Source organism: Pelodiscus sinensis, chromosome 1 (assembly GCF_052426305.1).
Source record: "Pelodiscus sinensis isolate ZL-2025 chromosome 1, ASM5242630v1, whole genome shotgun sequence".
Classification (NCBI taxonomy): Eukaryota; Metazoa; Chordata; order Testudines; family Trionychidae; genus Pelodiscus; species Pelodiscus sinensis.
Window position 1 is genome coordinate 194,449,765 of NC_143052.1, and position 20,768 is coordinate 194,470,532.

Genomic DNA, 20,768 nt, shown 5'->3' on the forward strand with positions numbered 1-20,768 from the left:
TTCATGTCAATACTTATGTGCTTCAGGAAGTAGGACGGGATGTTTGTCTTGGGTGGGGAAGTTTTGCCAGCGTTTATTGTTCGTAATACCATGGTTATATTAAGAACTTCTGTTAATCAATTTTATTTCAAAAGCACGAAGTTGTATGAGGGGTAAGACAGGAAGAGAGACTAACAGCCTGATTCAAAGTCTTCTAAAGTCCGTGTAAAGGTTTCCTTTGATTTTATTGAACTTGCAAGCTACAATTTTAATGCCTGCTCTAAAATGTCCTTTGAAGACAATATTGTGTCTCTGGAGAAGGGAGGAGGTTCTTGACTTTGTTAAATTGTTTGTGTTTAAAGGGTACCTATTCCTTAGTATCTGTGCTGAGCTCCAGATGTACATGAACATTTGTGGAGTGGGTGGGGAGGGAGCAAAGGCTACTTACTGCTTTTTCTGTCGATGTGGCAGTATTTTCAGGGAGCTCATGAGTTTGATCATCCTGCTTACGTATTTACTGCAGCTAGTTACATTTCTAACTATTCTGTTTCTGCTGCTAACGCTAAATTAGAATCCTGCCACTAGGCATAATAATCCTTTCGTGTTCATGCCATTAAGATATTTTTTTTAATAGCATGTCTTAATGCTAATCAGTTTGTTGGATCAGACCAGCCAAAAGGGTAGACAGGCCTCACTGATGGCTTATGTGCACAAGCTGCTTCTTCTGTAATTTGTGTCCATTCCAGAACTCTTCTAATGAAGGGAGAAGAAAGCATGCACGAATGTTAAGGCATTTAAAATTAGGACTGTCAAGCCATTAAAAGCCATTTATTTAAATCTTTTTAGATGTTTTCTGTATCTTCAAATATATTTTGACAACACAGAATACAAAGTGTCCAGTGCTCATTTTATATTTGTTTGATTACAGGTTAAATCTCTAAAATCCACGACTCTCTGTTCCAGCAACATCCATGGTTCAGCAAGACCATAGATATTGCTGGACCAGAGAACCCCGGCTGGCCAGGTTCAGGAGCTGGGCTGGTGATAAGGAATGGAGCTAGTGTGGTGGGGAGCAGAGCCCCAGCTGCGGCTGGTGGTGGGGGCACAGCCCCGCCCAGGTCAGCTTAGTGTAAAGTGGCACAGCCCAGACTGGTGCCCCCAATAGCTAGAAGCACAGCCCTGGCAGGGCTGGGAGCAGGGCTGACAGCCAGGAGGGGAGACTTGATCTCCCCAATCCAGCAAACTAGTTCAGGACCTCCCTGTACAAATGTTTGCACTGTAGAAACAGCAGAAATAGTATTTTTCAGTTAACCTAATACAAGTATCGTGCTGCAATCTCTTCATCATGAAAGTTGAAATTCACAGATGTAGAAATATGGAAAAAACTGCATTCCAAAATAAAGAACTCTAAACTTCAAAGCCTGCAAGTCCATAGAGTCATACTTCTTGTCCACTTAGACCAGGGGCCGGCAACCTTTTCAAATCAAAGAGCCAAACTACGTCAAAATTCAGAACAAGTTGTTAACAAAGAGCTGTATAAGAATGCCCGTTTGCATGACTGAAAATATACAACTTAATATTATAAATAATTGACACAATTAATAATGGCATACATGAAATGTTGTGCTCGCAGACTTTATTTAATGGGACTTCTGCTGCTGCATCTTTTTGCATATTTCTTTGAAGATTAGATCAGAACTGATCAAATCCCAGCTTCTTGCATGCATTCAGGATGTCTTCTGTCAATCTTATAGCAGGTGGTCATGTGGGGGTGTAGGAGTTTGGGTTGGAATGTATCAGGGCTCAGGGCAGGGGATTTGGGTGTATGACCGGCTCAGGGCACAAGGTTGGTATGTGGGGGGCAGTGCAGGAGTGTTATGGCAGGAGTCTGGGGGATATGAAGGGCTCAGGGTTGGTGTGGGGGGAGGGAGGGATGCAGGATTGTTATGCTGTAGCCAGATGGGAGCTGGGCTCAAACTGGGGGTTTGTTGGCTAGGCTTCATTTTAAAATAAAGTAAAATATGTCCAACAAAAGGTTTCAACATTGTCTTTATTTAGCAGGGACCACACAAGTGAGAAGCAAAAAAAAAAAAAAAAAAAACCACCAAAGCTTCAGCTTCCCCCCAGTCCTCACTAATGTGGCCCCCAAGTGAAATACCTCACTCCCCTGGTGTTCCACCCCATGGTGGGGGGAGGACCAAGGAGGCCTCTGCCCAGATTTACTCTTCTGCAGTTCCAGGGTTGGAGGATTTTGTGGGCCCACCTAGGCTCTGGAGTGGGGCCAAAAATGAGGGGTTAAGTGTGTGGGATAGGATTACCACTGGATGGGATAGCAATGGGGGTGCAGAATCAGGGCAGGGGGTGGAGTATAGAAGGGGGTGAGGTCTGGGTGGGAGGTAGGGTGTGGGAGCAGGGTGGGAGTAGAGTGTCTGGCTGGGGAGAGAGGGCCGGAGCAAGGGAGGGGACAGGAGTGGGTTGGGAGCAGGCTGTCTGGCCAGGTGGGATGAGTGGAGAGGGTGAGGAGCACTTGTTTTTGTGCCATGTCACATGCACTGTATAACATGGCCTCCCACTGCTCCCATTTGCCGGAAAGAAGCCTCCAAGAAGTGTGTTGCAGAGGAAGGAAAAGTGCAGTGCACTGAGCCATTTTTCACTCCATTTGTTCCCCACACGCTGGATCCGGCAGGGAAGTTTGGGGCTTTCTTCCTCTTCATCCCCTGCAGGAATCTGGCACTGGCATTCCAGTTGTGTGGGGGGGGTGGGCGTAAGACTGTAGCACCAGCACTGTCTCCCTGCTGTGGGAGGGCCTAGATAGAACTGAGGGAGGGTTCCAGAAGCGCCATATCTAGCTATCTAGTGAGCCATAAGTTGCTGACACCAGACTAGACAAATATATTTGTTTACATTAGCAGGAAATAATGCTGCCTGTTTCTTGTTTACAATGTTACCTGAAAGTGAAAATAGCCATTCATGTGGCACAGTTGTAGTCAGTGTTGGAGAAAACATTTGTGTCAAATGGGCTAAAGATTTGTATGTCCCTTCATGCTTCAGCTACCATTCCAGAGGACAGATGCCCATGCTGCTAACAGGCTCTGCTTGATAACCATCCCGGGCAAATGCATATTTGTCGTCTTCATCTGAGTCAGATGCCACTAACACAGAGGGCGGCAAACTAGAGCTTTCCCCTCCCTTTCTACCCGTCCCCACCCCCTCACACACACACACAGCGCTCCAGCCATCTCCAGCCCATCTGCTATTGTTAATCTGGCCCCAAGATCCTGCTGGGGAACGAGGTCTGGGGATTTCCCTGCTCTGTGCAGCTCCCAGAAGCAGTGGCATATCCCCCGACCAGCTCCTATAGTGAAGCAGCCAGAGGGCTCCATGCACTGCTGCTGCCTTAAGCACTACCCCCCATAACTCTCCATACTACATAATAGTTTCCAGCCAATGGAACTATAGGAGAGCAGCACCTGCAGACGGGGCAGAAGGGCAGCACACGCAACCGCTGGCTGCACCTCCACGTAGGTGCCAACAGGAATATGCCAATGCTTCTGGAAGCTTCTTGAGGAGGTAAGGGCAGCCTAGAGCCTGCAATCTTGCAGCCCAGCTCTCTGATCCCCCTTCTGCCCTCTGACCCCCTCAGTCCCAGTTCAGAGCCCCTTTCTGCACCCCAAAGCTCTTTTCCCAGGTCTCACCCCAGACGTAGGTACAGTTATGTAAAAAACTACATTTGTAAGTTATACTTTCACAATCAAGATTTTAGAGTTGCCAGATGTCCAGTATTGGCCGGGACAGTCCGGTATTTGCAGCCTCTGTCGGGTTTAAAAAAAAAAAAAAAAAAAAACCAAACAAACTAGAAAATACAGGATGTGTAATGTCCAGTATTTTCTGTTTTTCTTGGACGGAAGGCTGCTTGGGACATTCTTCCCCTGCTGTGTCTGGAAGGGGTTGGGGGAGTGTGGTGCATGGGGATTTTAAGACTGTTAAATTTTTGGGGGTAGGGAAGTCCTCAACCAATTTTTTTCCGGCCATGTTCGGTATTTTTTGTGACCGTATCTGACAACCCTAAAGAGATTACCCTTCAGTGCTTGTATGAGGTAAATTGAAAAAGTGTTTCTTTTGTTTGTAATTTTTACAGTTCAAATACTTGTAATAAAAATAATATAAAGTGAACACTGTGCACATTGTAGTCTGTTTTTTGTAATTGAAAATGTAGAAAAATATTAAATAAAATGTCAGTTGGTATTGTTTATCAATACAATTAAAACTGATTAATCATTAATTAATTGAAAGAGTTAATGGTGATTAATTGATGGTCATGGATGAATGTAATAATATTAATTATCACAGAATATAATGTGCATATATTTTTTTTTCTCCCCCGCCTCCCCCTCCCCAATAGATTCAAACATTCTCTTCTGGTTTCTGGACTGGTTCCCAGCTTGCATGCTGGGATAAAACTGAAACACCATGGTCCTTATTTCCTAAACTTTCTATCTACCTGAGAGATGAAAACTCTAGCAGATCATTTCGGATCACTATCCTACCACAGGTTTGAACTTTATCTTATTTGGTTTGAATCTGCCACATTACAGTGAAATAATTCTTGCAGCAACAGAGAGCTAAACGTTATGATGGCATAGTTCTTTCATCATTGCATTGTACAGCTTCCCAGCTCATCCTGTTCATAGAAAGCTATTCTGGTGATGCAGAGATAATCAACCCCAGTCATTTATTTTAACTATCATTGGAGTTCATGCTTACAAAAAAATGTTTTCAATGATTTTTATGAATTCTGCTACTTCCAGGTCTGCTAAAGATGTTTTGATGAAATTTGAAGAATACATTTTAAAGGAGGAAAATGTCAATGGTGCTTTGCAAAAATATCCCTATTCTGTCACTAACTGTGGAGCAGGTGGAGAACTTTTTTAAATTGTCAGGGGAAAAAAATCCAATAATGATTCTGCACACTTTTTTTTTTTTTAACAGCAATAGTTCTGTCTCAGTCACCAATACTTATTTTGCTTCAGCTGATTTTGATCATTCCATTTTGTAAAACAAATGTATTATAATTTTGTATGGTAGTGAAGCTATGGCACTTCTTCCTGCAAATGGCACTCTTGGCAAAGGGCCTTTATGCCTTTGGCAATTTTGTTTTTATTATCATTATCACCTAGATGTGGTATGTACTGCCTGGCTTTTAAAATATAATATGCCACTTCTGTTAAACATAAACAAATATCATTCCTGATTGTTTTTTCAGCTCTGATGGCAATATAAACATCAGTTTGACACCCTCTTACTTCACTAACTGAAACATATAGATGCTCTTAACATGAAAAAGCTTTTTCTGTATAGACCATGTAGTTTGACTTCACCCCTGAGTGGGAAATGAGTGTGTAAAATTGACTTAAGCTCACTCTTTTAAAAAGGCTTGAAGTTGACATGAATGTTCTCTGGATCCACCGCACCCCCATCCTTTTGAATATTTCTGTAATTTGACTGTATATCCCTGACACACACACACACACACACACACACACACACACAATGAGGACAATCGCTTAGATGAAAGTGAAGGTGACCTTTACGTATCAGCTAATAAAAAATCCAGATTTCATCTGTGTTCCTGGTTCTTAACTCCACTGACACTCTACCCAGTTTTAAGTGAGTTACAACATTCATCTTTATCTGATGAACTGCTAAGCAATGAATGAGTGCTCAAAATGAGAAATCAAAAGCTCTGGAGAACATTCCAGATAAAGAGCTGTGTTTTATGAATGCATCCACAGCTGTGAGCTGATGTCATTATCTTCTAAATACTGTGCATTGCTGCTACTTACTATTTGTTTTATTTTTATTTTGAATAAACAGCTTTATATTCAACCCCTGCTTGGGATTGGACAGAATTTAGAATGCTACCGGTTTGGCATCTCTTCCTCCACCAATGCCCTGGTTATTGGTGCTACAGTTATGGAGGGCTTCTATGTTATCTTTGACAGGGCTCACAAGAGAGTGGGCTTTGCAGTTAGTCCATGCGCAGGTAAGAGAAGTATTCCCTATGGGAAATATCAAACTATATCAGCTGCTCTATCAACAAGGAAGATCACTTTACAGGTTCGCAATTTACAGATAAGTAGATGCTAATGCAAACTTTCCGCAATTGGCAATAAAGGAGAGATCAGAGTAATAAACCAGCACAGCTTGTGAAAAAGTAAAAATTGTGACTTTCTGACCTTTCACCAATATCTGAAAAGATGAAGGTAGGTAAAGGTGGAAAAAGTGTACATAATTTAGTCAAGACTGACTGACAGGATATTCTATCCTAAGCAGATGGTTAAGGAAATGTTGTTATCACGGGGTAAAGAGTGGAACTCCTGTCATCTCATCTCTTAACTGGTCTTTAGGGAAACATAGGAGAATACATCAGTAATTCCCCTTGTGGGGTTTCAGTCTGGGCTCCATCACAAGGACAAATACCCACAATGCTATTTTTAGACCTACAATGTGAGTCTGAGACTTGGTGCAACTAGTCCTTTTGTAGCCCTGTAGATGTCCCTTAAGTGAGCTTAGCCAACTGACTGAATCTAGAGCAGCTTCTAAATTGCTCTAACAGAAAGCCAAATGAGCCATAATTGGCTACCTGACAGCTTCCTCCTTTGCTCTGCCCACTGTTGTTGTTGTCATAAGTCCATCATTCTGATAATCTTTCTTCAAAGCAAAGGGATTACATTTTCTGAATTCTAATAGAATCTGCATTTACATTAGCTATGATGTAAACTGATCACCAGCTGGTGCCTCTGGTGCCTGGAAGAATTCATCTGTCAACCAACCTCCTCAGCTCCATGGTATAATGTCACACAGTTATCCATATTTATTATGAGAACTTGCTTTCTACAGAGATCACATGATGTAAGCCAGTGGTTCCCAACCTTTTTTATACTGCAGACCAGCAAACCCATTCACAAACTTTTGGCATACTGGCAGCATTTGATATATGCATATTCATTATGCACATTCATTTGCATATTTGCAAAAAAAATCAAGATCAGAGTTTGCAGATATCTACAACACTAAACAAAAAAGAATTGTGTGTGTGTGTGTGTGTGTGTGTGTGTGTGTGTGTGTGTGTGTGTGTGTGCGCACCCAAACCCCAACTCACTAGGAGCTGGGCTCTGCCTTTCCAGGGCCACCCCACATGCTGAGGGCTGGCAGGCAGCGTAGGTCTTCCCTGCTCCAGCCACTGCCCCCGCACTCCTCTCCCCTTCTTTCAGAGAACACAGACATCTAGCAGTCCAAGTAGCTGCCAGAGCTGAAGCCAGCTGCAGTGTACCCCAGCCCCCAGAGCCACCACGAACAGCTAGCTTCAGCTCCAGCAGTTCCTGGCACACACCTGGGGCATACCCTGGCCCCAGTGCCAGAGCAGCCAGCATGGGTGCAGCCTGGCATCAGTCCATGGACCAGTGGTTGGGAACCATTGATGTAAGCCACTGTCTAATACAGGCTATTGTGCTGATGCAGTGATTCACAGATACACACGTTTTTCTGAATTCACTTCTTGACAGCTCCCATATTATGGATATACAAGAAGTCTGGTAAAATAACTTTTCACCAGAAAACCATGACACTGCCTGGTAAACAGTCAGCATGGTATGCAGAAATTAAACAGCATAACTGGCTTCTTACAGGGTCCAAACTTCCATAGCAGTTCTATTACTGTGTTTTAGGTGGGACTCTTAAGTCTATTCACAGGCTTAAAATAAACTGATTTGCTGATTACATGTCCTCACTTTTGAGAGCTCATTGAAAACATAGTTTCTTGTCGCTGATTTTATGCTGCAACTGGATAAGTAGTTAATGATTAGAACATGGATTTGAACTTTGAATTTGTTGCTTTTGTGGCCTTTTAAATAGGGACTAAAATCTAATTAACAAAAATTAAGAATTGGACCAAAACCAGCCGTTGAACTGAACCACAACTTCTTTTGAGGTGGTGATCTCTTTGGTAGAGATAAGAATTAGCTTATCTGTGGTGACCCTTCTTGCTCACTCATCTCCAAGTTCTCCAGGATGTGCTATTCAAACATCTTCTCCATGCAGCTGCAGGATCGTATGTGATTTAAGCCTCTGGAACTTAGTCCAGGCACTGCTCCACCTTGGCATGCTACTGGAGTGCTGATTTTTCCGGAGAGCATAGATCCTGTGGTACAACTGCCTAGTTCCTGGGACTAGGGATGACTGCTCAGGCTTCGCTATATCTTAAATGCACCCTCTCCCAGAATTCCAGCAGGTGCTTTTAGGTGACAGATTAACAAAAAACACACCCATACAGATTTTGTATAGGATTATAACGCCATTGCTCTTTAAGTATCAGAGGGGTAGCCGTGTTAGTCTGAATCTGCAAAAGCGGCGAGGAGTCCTGTGGCACCTTATAGACTAACTGAAGTGTTGGAGCATAAGCAATAGCTTATGCTCCAACACTTCAGTTAGTCTATAAGGTGCCACAGGACTCCTCACAGCTATTGCTCTTTAAGTGCATAATAAATACACAGATCTCGTGTGCGGCGGGGGAAGGGGAAAAATAGATTTTATTTCTCTGTCTCCGTTTCTGCACCATTCTGGTGGAAAAAATTCACAAATTATACAGAGTCCCCAAATCTTCATACCCTTCTTGGTCGCTTACTCCTTCGATTTCTCCAACACATGTCTTTCCTCAAACTTCAGCTCCTCCCACCCCTGAGGCAAATCTGATAGAGGGCTGGGGAAAGCTGTTGATTATTGCAAGAAGAGAAGTCCAAAAGCCTTTGAACTTTTGAGCTTAATTTAAGGGAAGCTTCAAAACATGTTTCACCCAGTTCTAATTTCAAATCCACCTCCGTGTTATTTTGAAGGCGTATACTGAAGAAGACAGTCTTTATAAGAATTTTGAAAAATCCTCAGGTGATATACTCTCCCCAGCCTACTAAAACTGTTGGGAAAAATTGGCCAAAAAACTCCCAAGCTGGAGTGGGGGTTGAAGAAGGTTCATAAACTGTTGCTGCTTCATTCAAGCCTCTGCAGCCTGTCAGTGTGTCTGCAAAATAAAAAGAAAGGGTTTTGGAGTAGTGCTAAATTCTCACTCGGGACTAGATGTTCTGATCATACGACTTCTTGATTTTTAAGCAATGAAACTTTTATTTAACCATACCTCCTACTTGTAATAACATTCTTCCTTTTCAAGTTTTTGTTTTAAGCATGTAAAGCTGTGAATTAATTATGGAAGAAATATGTTAATAGTATGAAACTTGGTCTATCACTATGTGCTAAAGTTGACTTAAGTTATGCAATTCCAGCTACATGAATAATGTAGCTAAGCATAAGAACAGCCATACTGGATCAGAACAACAGTCCATTCAGCCCAGTATCCTGTCTGCTGACAGCGGCCAATACCAGATGCCCCAGAGGGAGGGAACACAACAGAGGCTAGGCACACCATTCCTACCCATTCTGGCTAATAGCCAGGGCTTGCCGAACCATGGTGAGCCCCGCTCGCCAGTTGCTCTGTCCGGCGATCTGTGCATGCGCAGATCGCCCGAACCCGGCTCTTCTGCATTGCAATCTACTCGCCACAGGCGAGTAGATTGTATTATTTGTCAAGCCCTGTTATTAGCTATTGATGGACCTAACCTGCATGAATCTATCTAGCTCTTTTTTTGAACCCTGTTAGTCAATGTAGCTTAGATCAACTTACTGCAGTATGTACACTGCACGAGGTCAACGTGAGAAACTCTGGAGAAACTTCCACATCTTGTTCCGTTGGAGCACCAGAGTCCGTGGGAGCATATTTGCTGTGTCTTCTCTAGATCAACTAAATTTACACACAGTGGGTCAATCGCTGCAGCATCGATCTACTGGTAGTGGAGACATACTTTAAGAGCATGTTTACACTAGGAAATTATTTTGAAATAACTAAATTCGAAATAACTCCTGAAATAACAAAATTAAAATAGCATGCCCCCACTCTGGGGGAGCCTTAAAATTAGTCTGAGGCAGGCACCATTATTGTGGACGCATTAGAGCCCCAGGAATCACTGGGGAGTAACTACTTTGAATTAATCTGGTGTGTAGTTATTTCAAAATAGCAGTAGCGTTGCTACCGCTGTTTTGAAGTAACTTTCGAAATAAGCATTATTCCCTGAGGAAAGCAGGAGTAAAGATTTTGAAATAACCAACCCATTACAGTAAACTTCCGATAATCCGGCACCTTTAGGACCCAGGGGGTGCCGGATTATTGGATATGATGGACTATCGGAAGGGGTGGGGTGGGAGGGCGGTGCTGCGGGACCAACCCGGCAGCACCCCAGCTGCTCTGCCCCAGGCTTCCCGGAGTTAGCCACTGCTGAAACTGACCAGCAGCTGACTCAGGGAAGCCCAGGTCAGGGCAGCTTCAATTGTCCAGCTGCCTGGAGCACTTCCGGGTTCCAGGTGGTTCCGGATTAGCAGGAGTGTCAGACCACTGGATGCCGGACAACTGGAGTTTTACTGTATTTTGACATAATGGGGTTGATAGTGTGGACACTCCGCTTATTTTGAAATAAGGGGGGTTATTTTGACATGACTCCTAGTGTAGACCAAGGTTGAGAGAGAAAAGCATAAAATAGCAGTATTTTAAAAATAAAATAAAACTAATTTGACCATATTGCTGATGGATCGTTTTCTGAACTAAATCAGTCTGTCTCTTCTGAGAAATGCTCGTGGCCAAATATAGAAATGATATAGTAATTAGTCATCTTTACTATCCCCATAATTTTTCCAGTCATTACTTTTATCTAAAAATAATTATCAGAAACTTCCAACATTTAAAAATACAAACCGTTGAAATAAATGTGTGCTGAAATTTGCTCGGTCTCACTATAAATCTTTCAAATTATTCGTGGATGTATGTTTAAAAAGGAGCACTACCCAGAAGTCAAATTTTTACCCCATTGACGGCAATGGCAAAACATACTGACTTACAATTTCAACAAATTGTACCTAGAATGGAATTCTGGCTCGATTTTGGTACCCTAACTTTGTTGAAGTGCAATAGTGGTCATAATTGTTAGCTCTCAAACTTTTTTTTTCATGGACCATTTGAAAATAGCTGGAAGAATCAGGGGAACATGTAGGCTATGTCTACACTGCAGGCTTCTTGCGCAAGAACAACTGTTCTTGCACAAAAACTTGCAGAGCTTCCACACTACAAGCCCATTCTTGCACAAGAAAGTTGACAGTAGATCATCAGAAGGAGGGCTGTTTGCCCAAGAGTTATTCCTCTCCCCACGAGGAATAATCCTTTTTGTGCAAGAGCTATTGTGCAAGAAGGCAGGGTGGACGGGAACAGGGGTTTCTTGCGCCAGAAACTCCTATGGCTAAAATGGCCATTGGAGTTTTCTTGCACAAGAGAGCATCCACACTGCCATGGACACTCTTGCACAAAAGCACATGGCAGTGTGGACGTGCTCTTGCGCAAGAACTCTGGCTCAAGCAGTTCTTGCGCCAGAAATCTGCAGTGTAGACATAGCCTTAATGATCTTTCCAAATGTCTCTTCCTTTCTGCAGTAGATGCTGAGCTAGGGTTGGGAATGAGGGGTGGGGGAAGGGAGAGGCTCATGCTTCCCCAACTCCTGCCATAGCAGCTTCTGAGCTGAGATTTGGAAGGAGGGCCATGTCTCTCCCCAGCAGCTGTAGGCCTGGAACTGGAGAAAATAATCTTTCTTTGGCTGCTGCACCTATACATGTCCCCAAATTCCCCCAGTCCCTCTTCTCATCTCACTGCTCCCCAACCTACCTTCTGTTCCTCCACTGCCATCACCTCAACTTACATGTGCTCTTTCCCTAGGGTCTAGGCACCTAATTACTGGAGCCCATGCCTATGTAGCTCCACTAATTAGGTATGTAGCCCTTCATTTTTGATGTGCAGCCAAGCAGGCTCACACCTTAGAGGAAACTGCTCCTGACCACTTGAATGGGGCTGGCCCATGGACCACAGTTTCAAAACCTCTCAACTAGAAAATATTCACCCTTCAAAATCTACAGCCCCTCAGTTATGAAACACACTGTGTGTCTTCTTTCCCAGTGCAGTGCACCTGTTCTGCTTTTTACATAACAAATGGCACTATGAACTAGTCAGGAAATTCTGTCTTTCATGACTTCTTTCACAACACAAGGAATGTTAAAAATCATGTAATAGAGTAGGAGTGTGTCTAGACTACAGAGTTTTGTTGACAAAAGTGGACTTTTGTCGACAAAACTATACCTGCGTCTACACTACCGCTGAGTTCTGTCAACATAACGTTGACAGAACTCAGCAGTTTTGTCGACGCTGGTAAACCTCATTTTACGAGGCATAACGCCTTCTGTCGACAGAAGGTGTTATTGCATGTAGGGTTGTGTCTAGACTACAGGGTTTTGTCGACAAAGCAGCTTGCTTTGTTGACAGAACTGAATGTAGTCTAGACGTTCTTTGTCGACAGTAGCTGTCGACAAAACTTCTGTCGACAAAACCCTGTAGTCTAGACATACCCTAACTGTTTAATTGCTGAAAATCACATGGTTACCTGTGCTTAGCTTTATACTGCAGAAACCTTTTCTGCCCAGCTCCCAGGAAGGTGGCTTTGCTGCGTATAACTGACATAATTAATCGATAAGCATTCACTTACAATTCTTCCTCAAGACCATCTCTGCTGTGACATCTACAAATGAATCTGCCAACTAACGATAAATAGGTAGTTCTGCAGTTTAGGGGTTTTTTTTCCTAAAGAATTCAAGGTGATTAGCATCCTTGGGAATCATTCTGGTAGTACAGTGCCTACCAGTTCTAGAGTGTGATGTTGTCTCCTCCTGTCACTGGTAAGATGATGCAACCATCAGATAGCACTGAGGCTATTGGAAATTCAAATCATTGTGTTAGCTTTGGTCTTTGTACCTTTTTTACTTGTTACTGCAACCTCTCAAGCAGAATTCAGCCATATAAATTCTAATCAACTCTTTAAGTTCCATGATGTCCTCGGGCTAATCCTGAGGATTTGGGGGGAATTTGCACCGAGCTGGCCAATATAGTCTACCACTTTCAATGATTTTTTTTTTCCCCTTCAGCCTTTATTAAATTTAAAAAATCATTTTGTGGCACAATTTTCAGGGGCAAAAATCTTTCACAATGCATTCTGCACTGTCTCTAAGGAAGCAGGTATTGGTCAGTGTACCGTGGGTGGTTGTGGGTTTTTTTTTTTCTTCTTTAAAAGTTATGTGCTTGATGTACATTCCATCCCGCTGTACCATGTGCGGATGAGGGCAATGGGGTTTCAGTACTTATTCGTGCTAAATGAAATGTTGATTTTTCTTGTAAAGCTTACTCTACATGGCTATTCCATTTCTCACTGATACTGGACCTGTATTCAGACATACATGTACATATACACAGGGCTCGACAAATGCACTCGCCCGCGGTGGGTAGATTTTGTCAGCTGGTGAGTGCAGGGGCAGACTGGCCCGGTGGGTGGTTGTGACGGGCTGGCCAAAGCCTGCACTGCGGCCGACGTGGCCCCATCCGATCCACCAGCCAGGCGGAGGAGCAGAGCGCCACCGGGACGGGGGAAGCGCAGTGATTCTCGGCGCCGGGCTGCCTGTGTGCAGCTCCAGCGCAAGGAAGTGGGGCCAGAGGCGGGATGGCAGCAGATGCCAGGATGCTGGCATGACAGGGCCCCGCTGATTTTAAAGGGCCGCAGCAGCTCTCAGCTGGCTGCGTAGCCCCGGGAGCTAGCTGCAGCGCAACCAGGACCCACCCCGCCGGCTCCAGTCCTGCCATGGCCCCAACCCCCTTGCTGGTGAGAAACTGCTCCCATCCGACCACCCGGCTCGCTGCACCTGCCTCGCGCCCCTTTTTCTCCGTGCTGCCCATTCATGCCGCCCCTGCATCCCGGACCCCCTGCTCTCCCTCTTCCTTGTGACTCTCTGGCTCTGCACTACCCTTGCACCCTGCTCCCCTCCGATCCCTGCCCCCATCTCTGTGCTGCCTGTTCCCTGAACTGCCCCTAGACCCCGATCCCTCTGCCCCGTTCCCCGTGTCCCATTCCCCATGCCTCCACCACATCCCACACCCTGCGTCCCTCTTGCTCTGTGCCTCCCATTCCCCATGCCACCCCTGTACCCCCCCCCCCCCCCACACTGTTTCCTGCACCTCTCTGGCTCGGTGCTGTCCCTGCAACCTATTTCCCCTGTGGGTCGGGAGTGAAAGGTGCTTGTCCATAGGGAGGGGCTGGACAAGCCAGGGAAAAGGCTGCTATGACCCAGCAGGGAGTGAATGGGGGAGTTCACTTGAAGCACCTTTATGGAAAAAAACAAATGAAAATGCTATTTGCTATTTATAGCGCTAAAATGCCGGGACACAAATGAAAACAAAAAAAAAAACCCATTGCAAATGTGTAAAAGACAACATAAAAAGGGGGGAGTGGCCAAAAATGTTTTGCTGGGGCAGAAAAAAACCTAGAGCTGGCCTTGGGGGAGGGCAAGGGGCTGGGCTGGAGTGGACTGTGAGGAGGGGAGGGGAAAAATATGGGGAAGGGGCTTGTGCTGAGGGGGAGGGATCATAAGAAGAAGAAAGGGGAAGGCACCAAGGGACAGGGTGCAGGAGAGACAAATGCCAGGGGGCCAAGTGCAGACAATGAGGTAAAGGGCACGAGGGGAGGTGTCTGGGAGGGGGGGGAACAGGGTGATGTTGGGAGAGGAGAGAGTAAGGACATTGGGGGCTAGAGGGGGGAGGTGCTGGGAGAAGGCTAGAAAGAAGGGGTGGGCATGAGGAAGGCAAGGATGGAGCAAGTCGTGTGAGAGCACGGGTATGAGGGGAATGTTGGCAGAGGGTGGGCATCAGAAAAAGGGAAGGGGGAGGCACCAGGAGGGTGCAAGTGCCAGGAGATTCTGGGGGTAAAGCAGAAGGGCAGACACCTGCAGGAGAGGGACCAGCACCAGAGGAGAGAGGCAGGGGCAGGTGTGTAGAGGGAGGTGTTAGAAGAGGGATGAGGATCAGATCAGATTAGGTCCACTGAAGGAGTGGGCACGGGGGAGAGAGGGGCTGGTGGAGGGGGCAGGTCTGAGGAAGGCTGAGGGCAGTGAGAAGGGCAGGAGTCAAGACAGCAGAGGCAGGTGAGGGGTTGGGGGGGGGGGGGGTAAGCAGGCACCAGGGGAGCTGATGGAGCAAGAGGAGGAGACATGGCAGCAGAGGGAAAAGGTAGAGGTTTATAAGATATTTATAAGTAATTACTGTTCTTATTAGGAATTTATGCTATTAAAAAAACACTTTTTTGGGGGGAGGGTGGCGAGTCCCTTTTTTTTTTGTCTGGCGAGTTGGGTTTTCCAGAATTTGTCGAGGTGTGTGTGTGTGTGTGTATATATATATATATATATATATATATATATATATATATATATATATATATATAATCTCACACACACACACACGCACACAGTGCTTTTTTTGTATTTAAAAAAAAATGGTGCCAGTACTCCAGGTGCAAAGTTGTTGAGCTCTGACTGGAGGTACCGGTACTGTGTACCGGACAGTACCATCACAAAAAAAGCGGGGTGTATGTGTGTATATATATATATATATATAGCTCCTTCCCAATTACTGTAAGAGTACCTTATGTTTAGAGCCCAATTCTATAAATCCTTAATATAAGAATTTATCATCGTGAAAGGGGAAGAGAATGTCTATACCTTTTCTCTTTACTTATGTTTTTAATTTTACTTTAACCTCCCTCCCCCGTCCCCCCCCCCCACACACACATATGTTGGCTCTGTCTGGACTACCTCCCTCTGTTGAAAGAGGGATGTAAATTAGATGCTTTGAAATGGCAAATGAAGTAAGGATTTAAATATCCTATGCTTCATTTGCATAATCACATAATGGCGCTCTTTCGAAAAAGCGCCATTATGCAAATGAAGCGTGGGATATTTAAATCCCCACTTCATTTGCCATTTCGAAGTGTCTAATTTACCTACCTCTGTCGACAGAGGGATGTAGTATATAGACAGCCTTTTTGTGGGTAGGTAGTGATGGGCTTTTCTAATCTTTGTTAAATAGAAGTAGGAAGAAAGGCTAGAAAAGCACAGTGTTTTTTCATACCATGTTGACATCAGCTTAATGTGGTTGTGGGGAGCAGGGTTACCACAACCATTTCCTGATTTTTTTTTCTTCCTTCCCCCCTCCCCTAACAGTCTGGATAAGAGGTATAATTTATCTATCAACTGTGAAGAACACAGAGCTACTGCAGTTATTCCAAACATCTAAAGTACAGAACAATTTGAATGTGCCACTGTTGTAGGTTTCTATTTTTAATCTTGCTAAGAAAAGTCATCTCTTCCCATCCTTAAGTGTTGGCTTCTGACACAATGTTTCTGTTTTTGTAATTTCTCAGAGGTTGGTGGCTCTCCAGTATCTGAGATTGAAGGCCCTTTCACAACAGCAGATATAGCAAGCAACTGTGTCTCCACAGTGACCTTCCATGAACCGATGTTATGGATTATCTCCTATGCTCTCATGAGTTTATGTGGAATCATCCTCCTTGTCTTGATAATCTTACTGCTTCTTCCACCTCGCTGTCAGCATCGCTACACTGATAATGATGTAGTCAATGATGAGTCGTCATTAGTGCGTCATCGATGGAAATGAGGAGTTTGATGAAAGTCAAGTAACTTTGGATTCTGTTAACACAATGAAGGATAAAGTTTCCAATCATGGAGAGAAAGCCAAGGCCTTATACTTTAGTCTCAAATCACTGTTCCTAGTGCTGGATACGCTCCAGGCATATTGCATCATAACTTTTAAGCTTTATTTTCTAACACTGATTCTGAACCAAAACCTTATAACCATTCTCAAGTGCTACCTTAACTGGTTCTGCTCCTCAATAGTACAGCTGAATCGTTAAGTTCTTCGCAGTGGTTTTTTTTTTTTTTTAAACATTGTGTTCTTCCATCAGATGAACAAAGTTGCTCATCCCTTCTTCACAAGAAGAAAAGAACCATTAAGTATCTAACATTAATCAAGCCTTGAATGTAGAAAAAAACCTTAATTTTATTGATTTTTCTTATTAATCACATTAAAGAAATATTATTTTTTACTGTTTACAGCAATTAATTTTGAAATAGTGCTCACAATGTAGGGAAGAGGGAAAGAAGAGTGGTGAATAGCAGACGGAAACAAGTGAGGCCAAGAAGATATTTTAGTTTGCCAAAAAAACCAAACTCCTGTTGTCCATTTGAGTGCATTTTCCTTCGTAGGCCATCCTTCCTAAACAGATTGAAGAGGAAAATTGGGAAATCAAAACTATTCAATCTTAGTATAGAACAAGACTACCTCTGTTAGTTTATAAGGATACTTATTGTTGGTATGTTTGGCAGACACAAAACTGCCCTTAAACCACAAGAAATCTCCAACCACAAGATGTATTTCCTTGACTCCCAAATAGTCATTGCTTAATCTTCATTTTATAAAATAGTTTGCCACTTAAACACGGTAAGGTATGTCAGTTCAGCTCTGGCATGTCCATCTTAGTGAAAAATATATTGATGGTGTTAGGAATGCTAGGTAAGACTGAAAACTACTGTCTGGTACACCTAAAAAGCACACTAAAAAACCACTTTGGATCAGAGTATTATCTCAGTTGTACAAGTATAAATCTGGAGTTTAACAGAGATTAGAATGTGGCCTTGTATTCAAATATTGATGAGTATTTTCTTAGTGGTAAGCCATTGTTGCAGGAGCTCTACCTTGGTTTCCTTAGAGTTCTTGCGTAGTCAGTGGAAAGAAGGAACAGTGTTAGGCTCAGAAATTAAGTTAATTACACTTTTTTAAACACCTACATTTTGCAGCCTGGCTTAAAGTGCCTCTTATGGGGTTTAGCTAGATTTCATATAGCTAGATTTTAGTCTTGCATCTGAAAGTGCTTTTCTTGGAATGAGGAACAGGAAATTTCAGTGCGTGTCTTGTTTCAGGTTTTAAAATCTGGGTAGCAAGAATGAGAAAAATGTGTTAGTTTTATTATTATTTTCATAGATTTCCCCTATGCTATTTATCACTATAAATTCTTTTTATCTTGTTAAAAAATGAAAGACTATTTTTCCCTTTGTCAGTTCTAATATGAAGATGATGAAAATCATACGAGGAAAGCACTATCTTTGTTTCTTCATGCGAGCTGGGTAACAGTTTTTTTTTCTTTCACATATCATGGCAGTTTTGTTACATAGCATACTCTCAGATGAAATTTACTGTTTGTTTTTCTTTGCACAAAAGTAGAATAAAGTGTATTGTGCCTGATTCTCAGCACAAAGCTCCACAACTTCTGTTGATTTCACCTAGTATTGGGGTGCTCAGCACTTTTGAAAATGAGGCCCTGTGTTTCTTTATAATTGAAAGTTCATACTGTTGAAACAAATTTGCATGTGGAGCATTGAGTGTAAACATAAAAAAATTCCTGTTTGGAGTTTCACCCAAAGCTTTTGCTTCAGAAAGAATGGTGTTTAATTTTTTTTTCGATTCAGCCCCATTTGACTTGGTACATAGGAATGTGATTGAAAACAATACCTTTTCAGTTTAATAGGGAAATATATTTAATATTCTTGCATTTTGTTTTAAAGTGTGTGTGGGGGTGTGTACAGAGTCTAGCTTAATAGTATAGGGGAGAGTGGAACTCTCTTAATTTGAGGGGTGGGAGACTGTATGCCCTTAAATATTTTCACTTTAGTTTGCTGATTACTGAGAAGGATCTTAAGAATCAAATTATTGAATACAATTCTTGCTATATTTTGTATTGACAATTTAGCTCCCTCCAAAGTAGTTCAATAAACTATTTTTAATGCACTGTATTTCGTATAAAAACCCTTCAGTTTGTTTAATTTTAAATGTCATCAGTCAAGACATTAATAGAAGTACTTGAATTACATACGCAATAATCCAGTAACAGAAATTAAATAAACATTAATACATTGTGAGTTTTCATGGCATTCTTTGCCACTAAAAATCTCTTATGGTTAAAGTGCTGTTAGTTACATCTGCTAGCTGCACAAACTTCATCTTAGCTACTAAATTGATACTTACAGTGGCAGATACTCAGGTGGGTATTGCTTTGTTGCTCTGGCAACAGAAAAAGCAATGGGAACTCTTGCAGGTTTCAGTTGTTAGCCAGCAGCACATTAAGAAAATAATGCACTTGAGCATTTTTCTATGACAGATGAAGCTCAATGATAGACTAAAATCTTAGTCTTTCTTATTCAGGAAGATTTTTTCCAATTTTGAAATAGTGCCATAAGGTATTGATACTCTTGTTGATTTATTTCAGGGATATTCAGAAATTAAAGCACGCTTTCAAAAATAAGGTTAAGGAAAAATAAATATTTATTTTCAGACAATTTGATGCTTTTTAGAACAATAACCAAATATACTCCAAATGATGGAGTAATAGATCAATCAATTCCAATGCTCAGTTTCAGATGCAATGCATCCCCAAAATTAATATTAAATGTATTTACTAGACAAATGTGGAAAAGTCCATAATTCATTGCATACAACTTCTTTAATCATTAATAACGTTTACTGTTTCCTAATGAATTAGACATGTGAGTAAATTCAAGCTGCAGCAAAGCATTCTGTTGCTCCATGTTCAATTTCAGGAATCCTATTTTGGACTACCTATTTCAAGTCGGGCAGTGAAGAGAACTGATAAATGATTTTAAAAACTTTTTTTATATTTTGTAATGAAAGCTGAGCTGAACATTTTTAAACAGCCTGCATCTTCTGCTATAGACATTAAACTTACTTTGCACTGATATATCCATCATTAACTTTCTAGTTCTGAGCTTTCCCTTTGTGTAGATCAATGGGTAGCAAATGGCAGACTCCATACAGATTCTTAAATCTGGATGTGCCACTTCCTTTAGGCCCTTCTTGCCATCTTTGGAGCCCCCTACTTTTCTTGTTGAGTAATTTGGTCCACTCTGATTTTACAGGAGTGGGGAAAGGAAAAAGGGAGTCAGAATACTTTGCCAAGCTGTAACGATCCAACCCTTAGTCCAGTCAATGGAAAGATTCCCACTGACTTTAATGGGTTGGATTGGTCCCAAGAGGTCATGGGTAAGCAGAATGTTGAAGCACCTTTTTCTTATCAAGCTCCTTTGTCTTATCAAGTTCTCTGAGCCCTAAGAACCTCGCAACAGGTGTATTTTTTTTATTCCTGTGCATTTGAAACATGTTACCCTAATGCCTCATCTGAGGTGTGCATTACTGCCCAAAAGAGCAAGCATGAGTGACTATAAGAATGAGTTCTAAACTGTCATCTAGAGGAGAAAACCTAAATGAGCAAATCTATGTTTTAAGATGTCATGCTATTTAAGAGAAAATCAGGTATCAGTTTCTAACTTTTACAGTGAATCCATTCAGTGCCACATGATAATCTCGATGGAAATTTCACCTAAGGTCATAATTCAGTTTACTGGAGAAATTTCTCTAGTATTTTATACCTGTTTTATTTTAATGGTTCAGAGTTGAATGTTAATTAAGGGAAGATGGGGCCAAAATCTTTAAAAGGAGGATATTACATTTGTAAAGCTAGTCTTCAGCTGCTGTACTATGTTGTTCCCAATTATTGTTACGTATTATAACTGGGTTTTCTAAAAGTTGGTATTTTTGTACTTTCTAAGTTCCACTGTTCTTTAATGTGCATTGCGTAAAAATTTAAAATTTCTGCTTGTTGAAATAAATGAGTAATTGTTCTAACTTG

General features: G+C 42.4%; 1 protein-coding gene across 1 annotated transcript in view; it reads left to right on the plus strand.

The window, feature by feature from the left end:
* Window positions 1-20,768, plus strand: part of BACE2 (beta-secretase 2) — a 79,204-nt gene extending 58,436 nt beyond the window's left edge. The window contains exons 7-9 of the mRNA XM_075912127.2: window positions 4,382-4,531; window positions 5,854-6,022; window positions 16,413-20,768. Coding sequence (XP_075768242.2) covers window positions 4,382-4,531; window positions 5,854-6,022; window positions 16,413-16,666 — 573 coding nt within the window. The 3' untranslated portion in view covers window positions 16,667-20,768. The remainder of the gene's footprint in view (window positions 1-4,381; window positions 4,532-5,853; window positions 6,023-16,412) is intronic.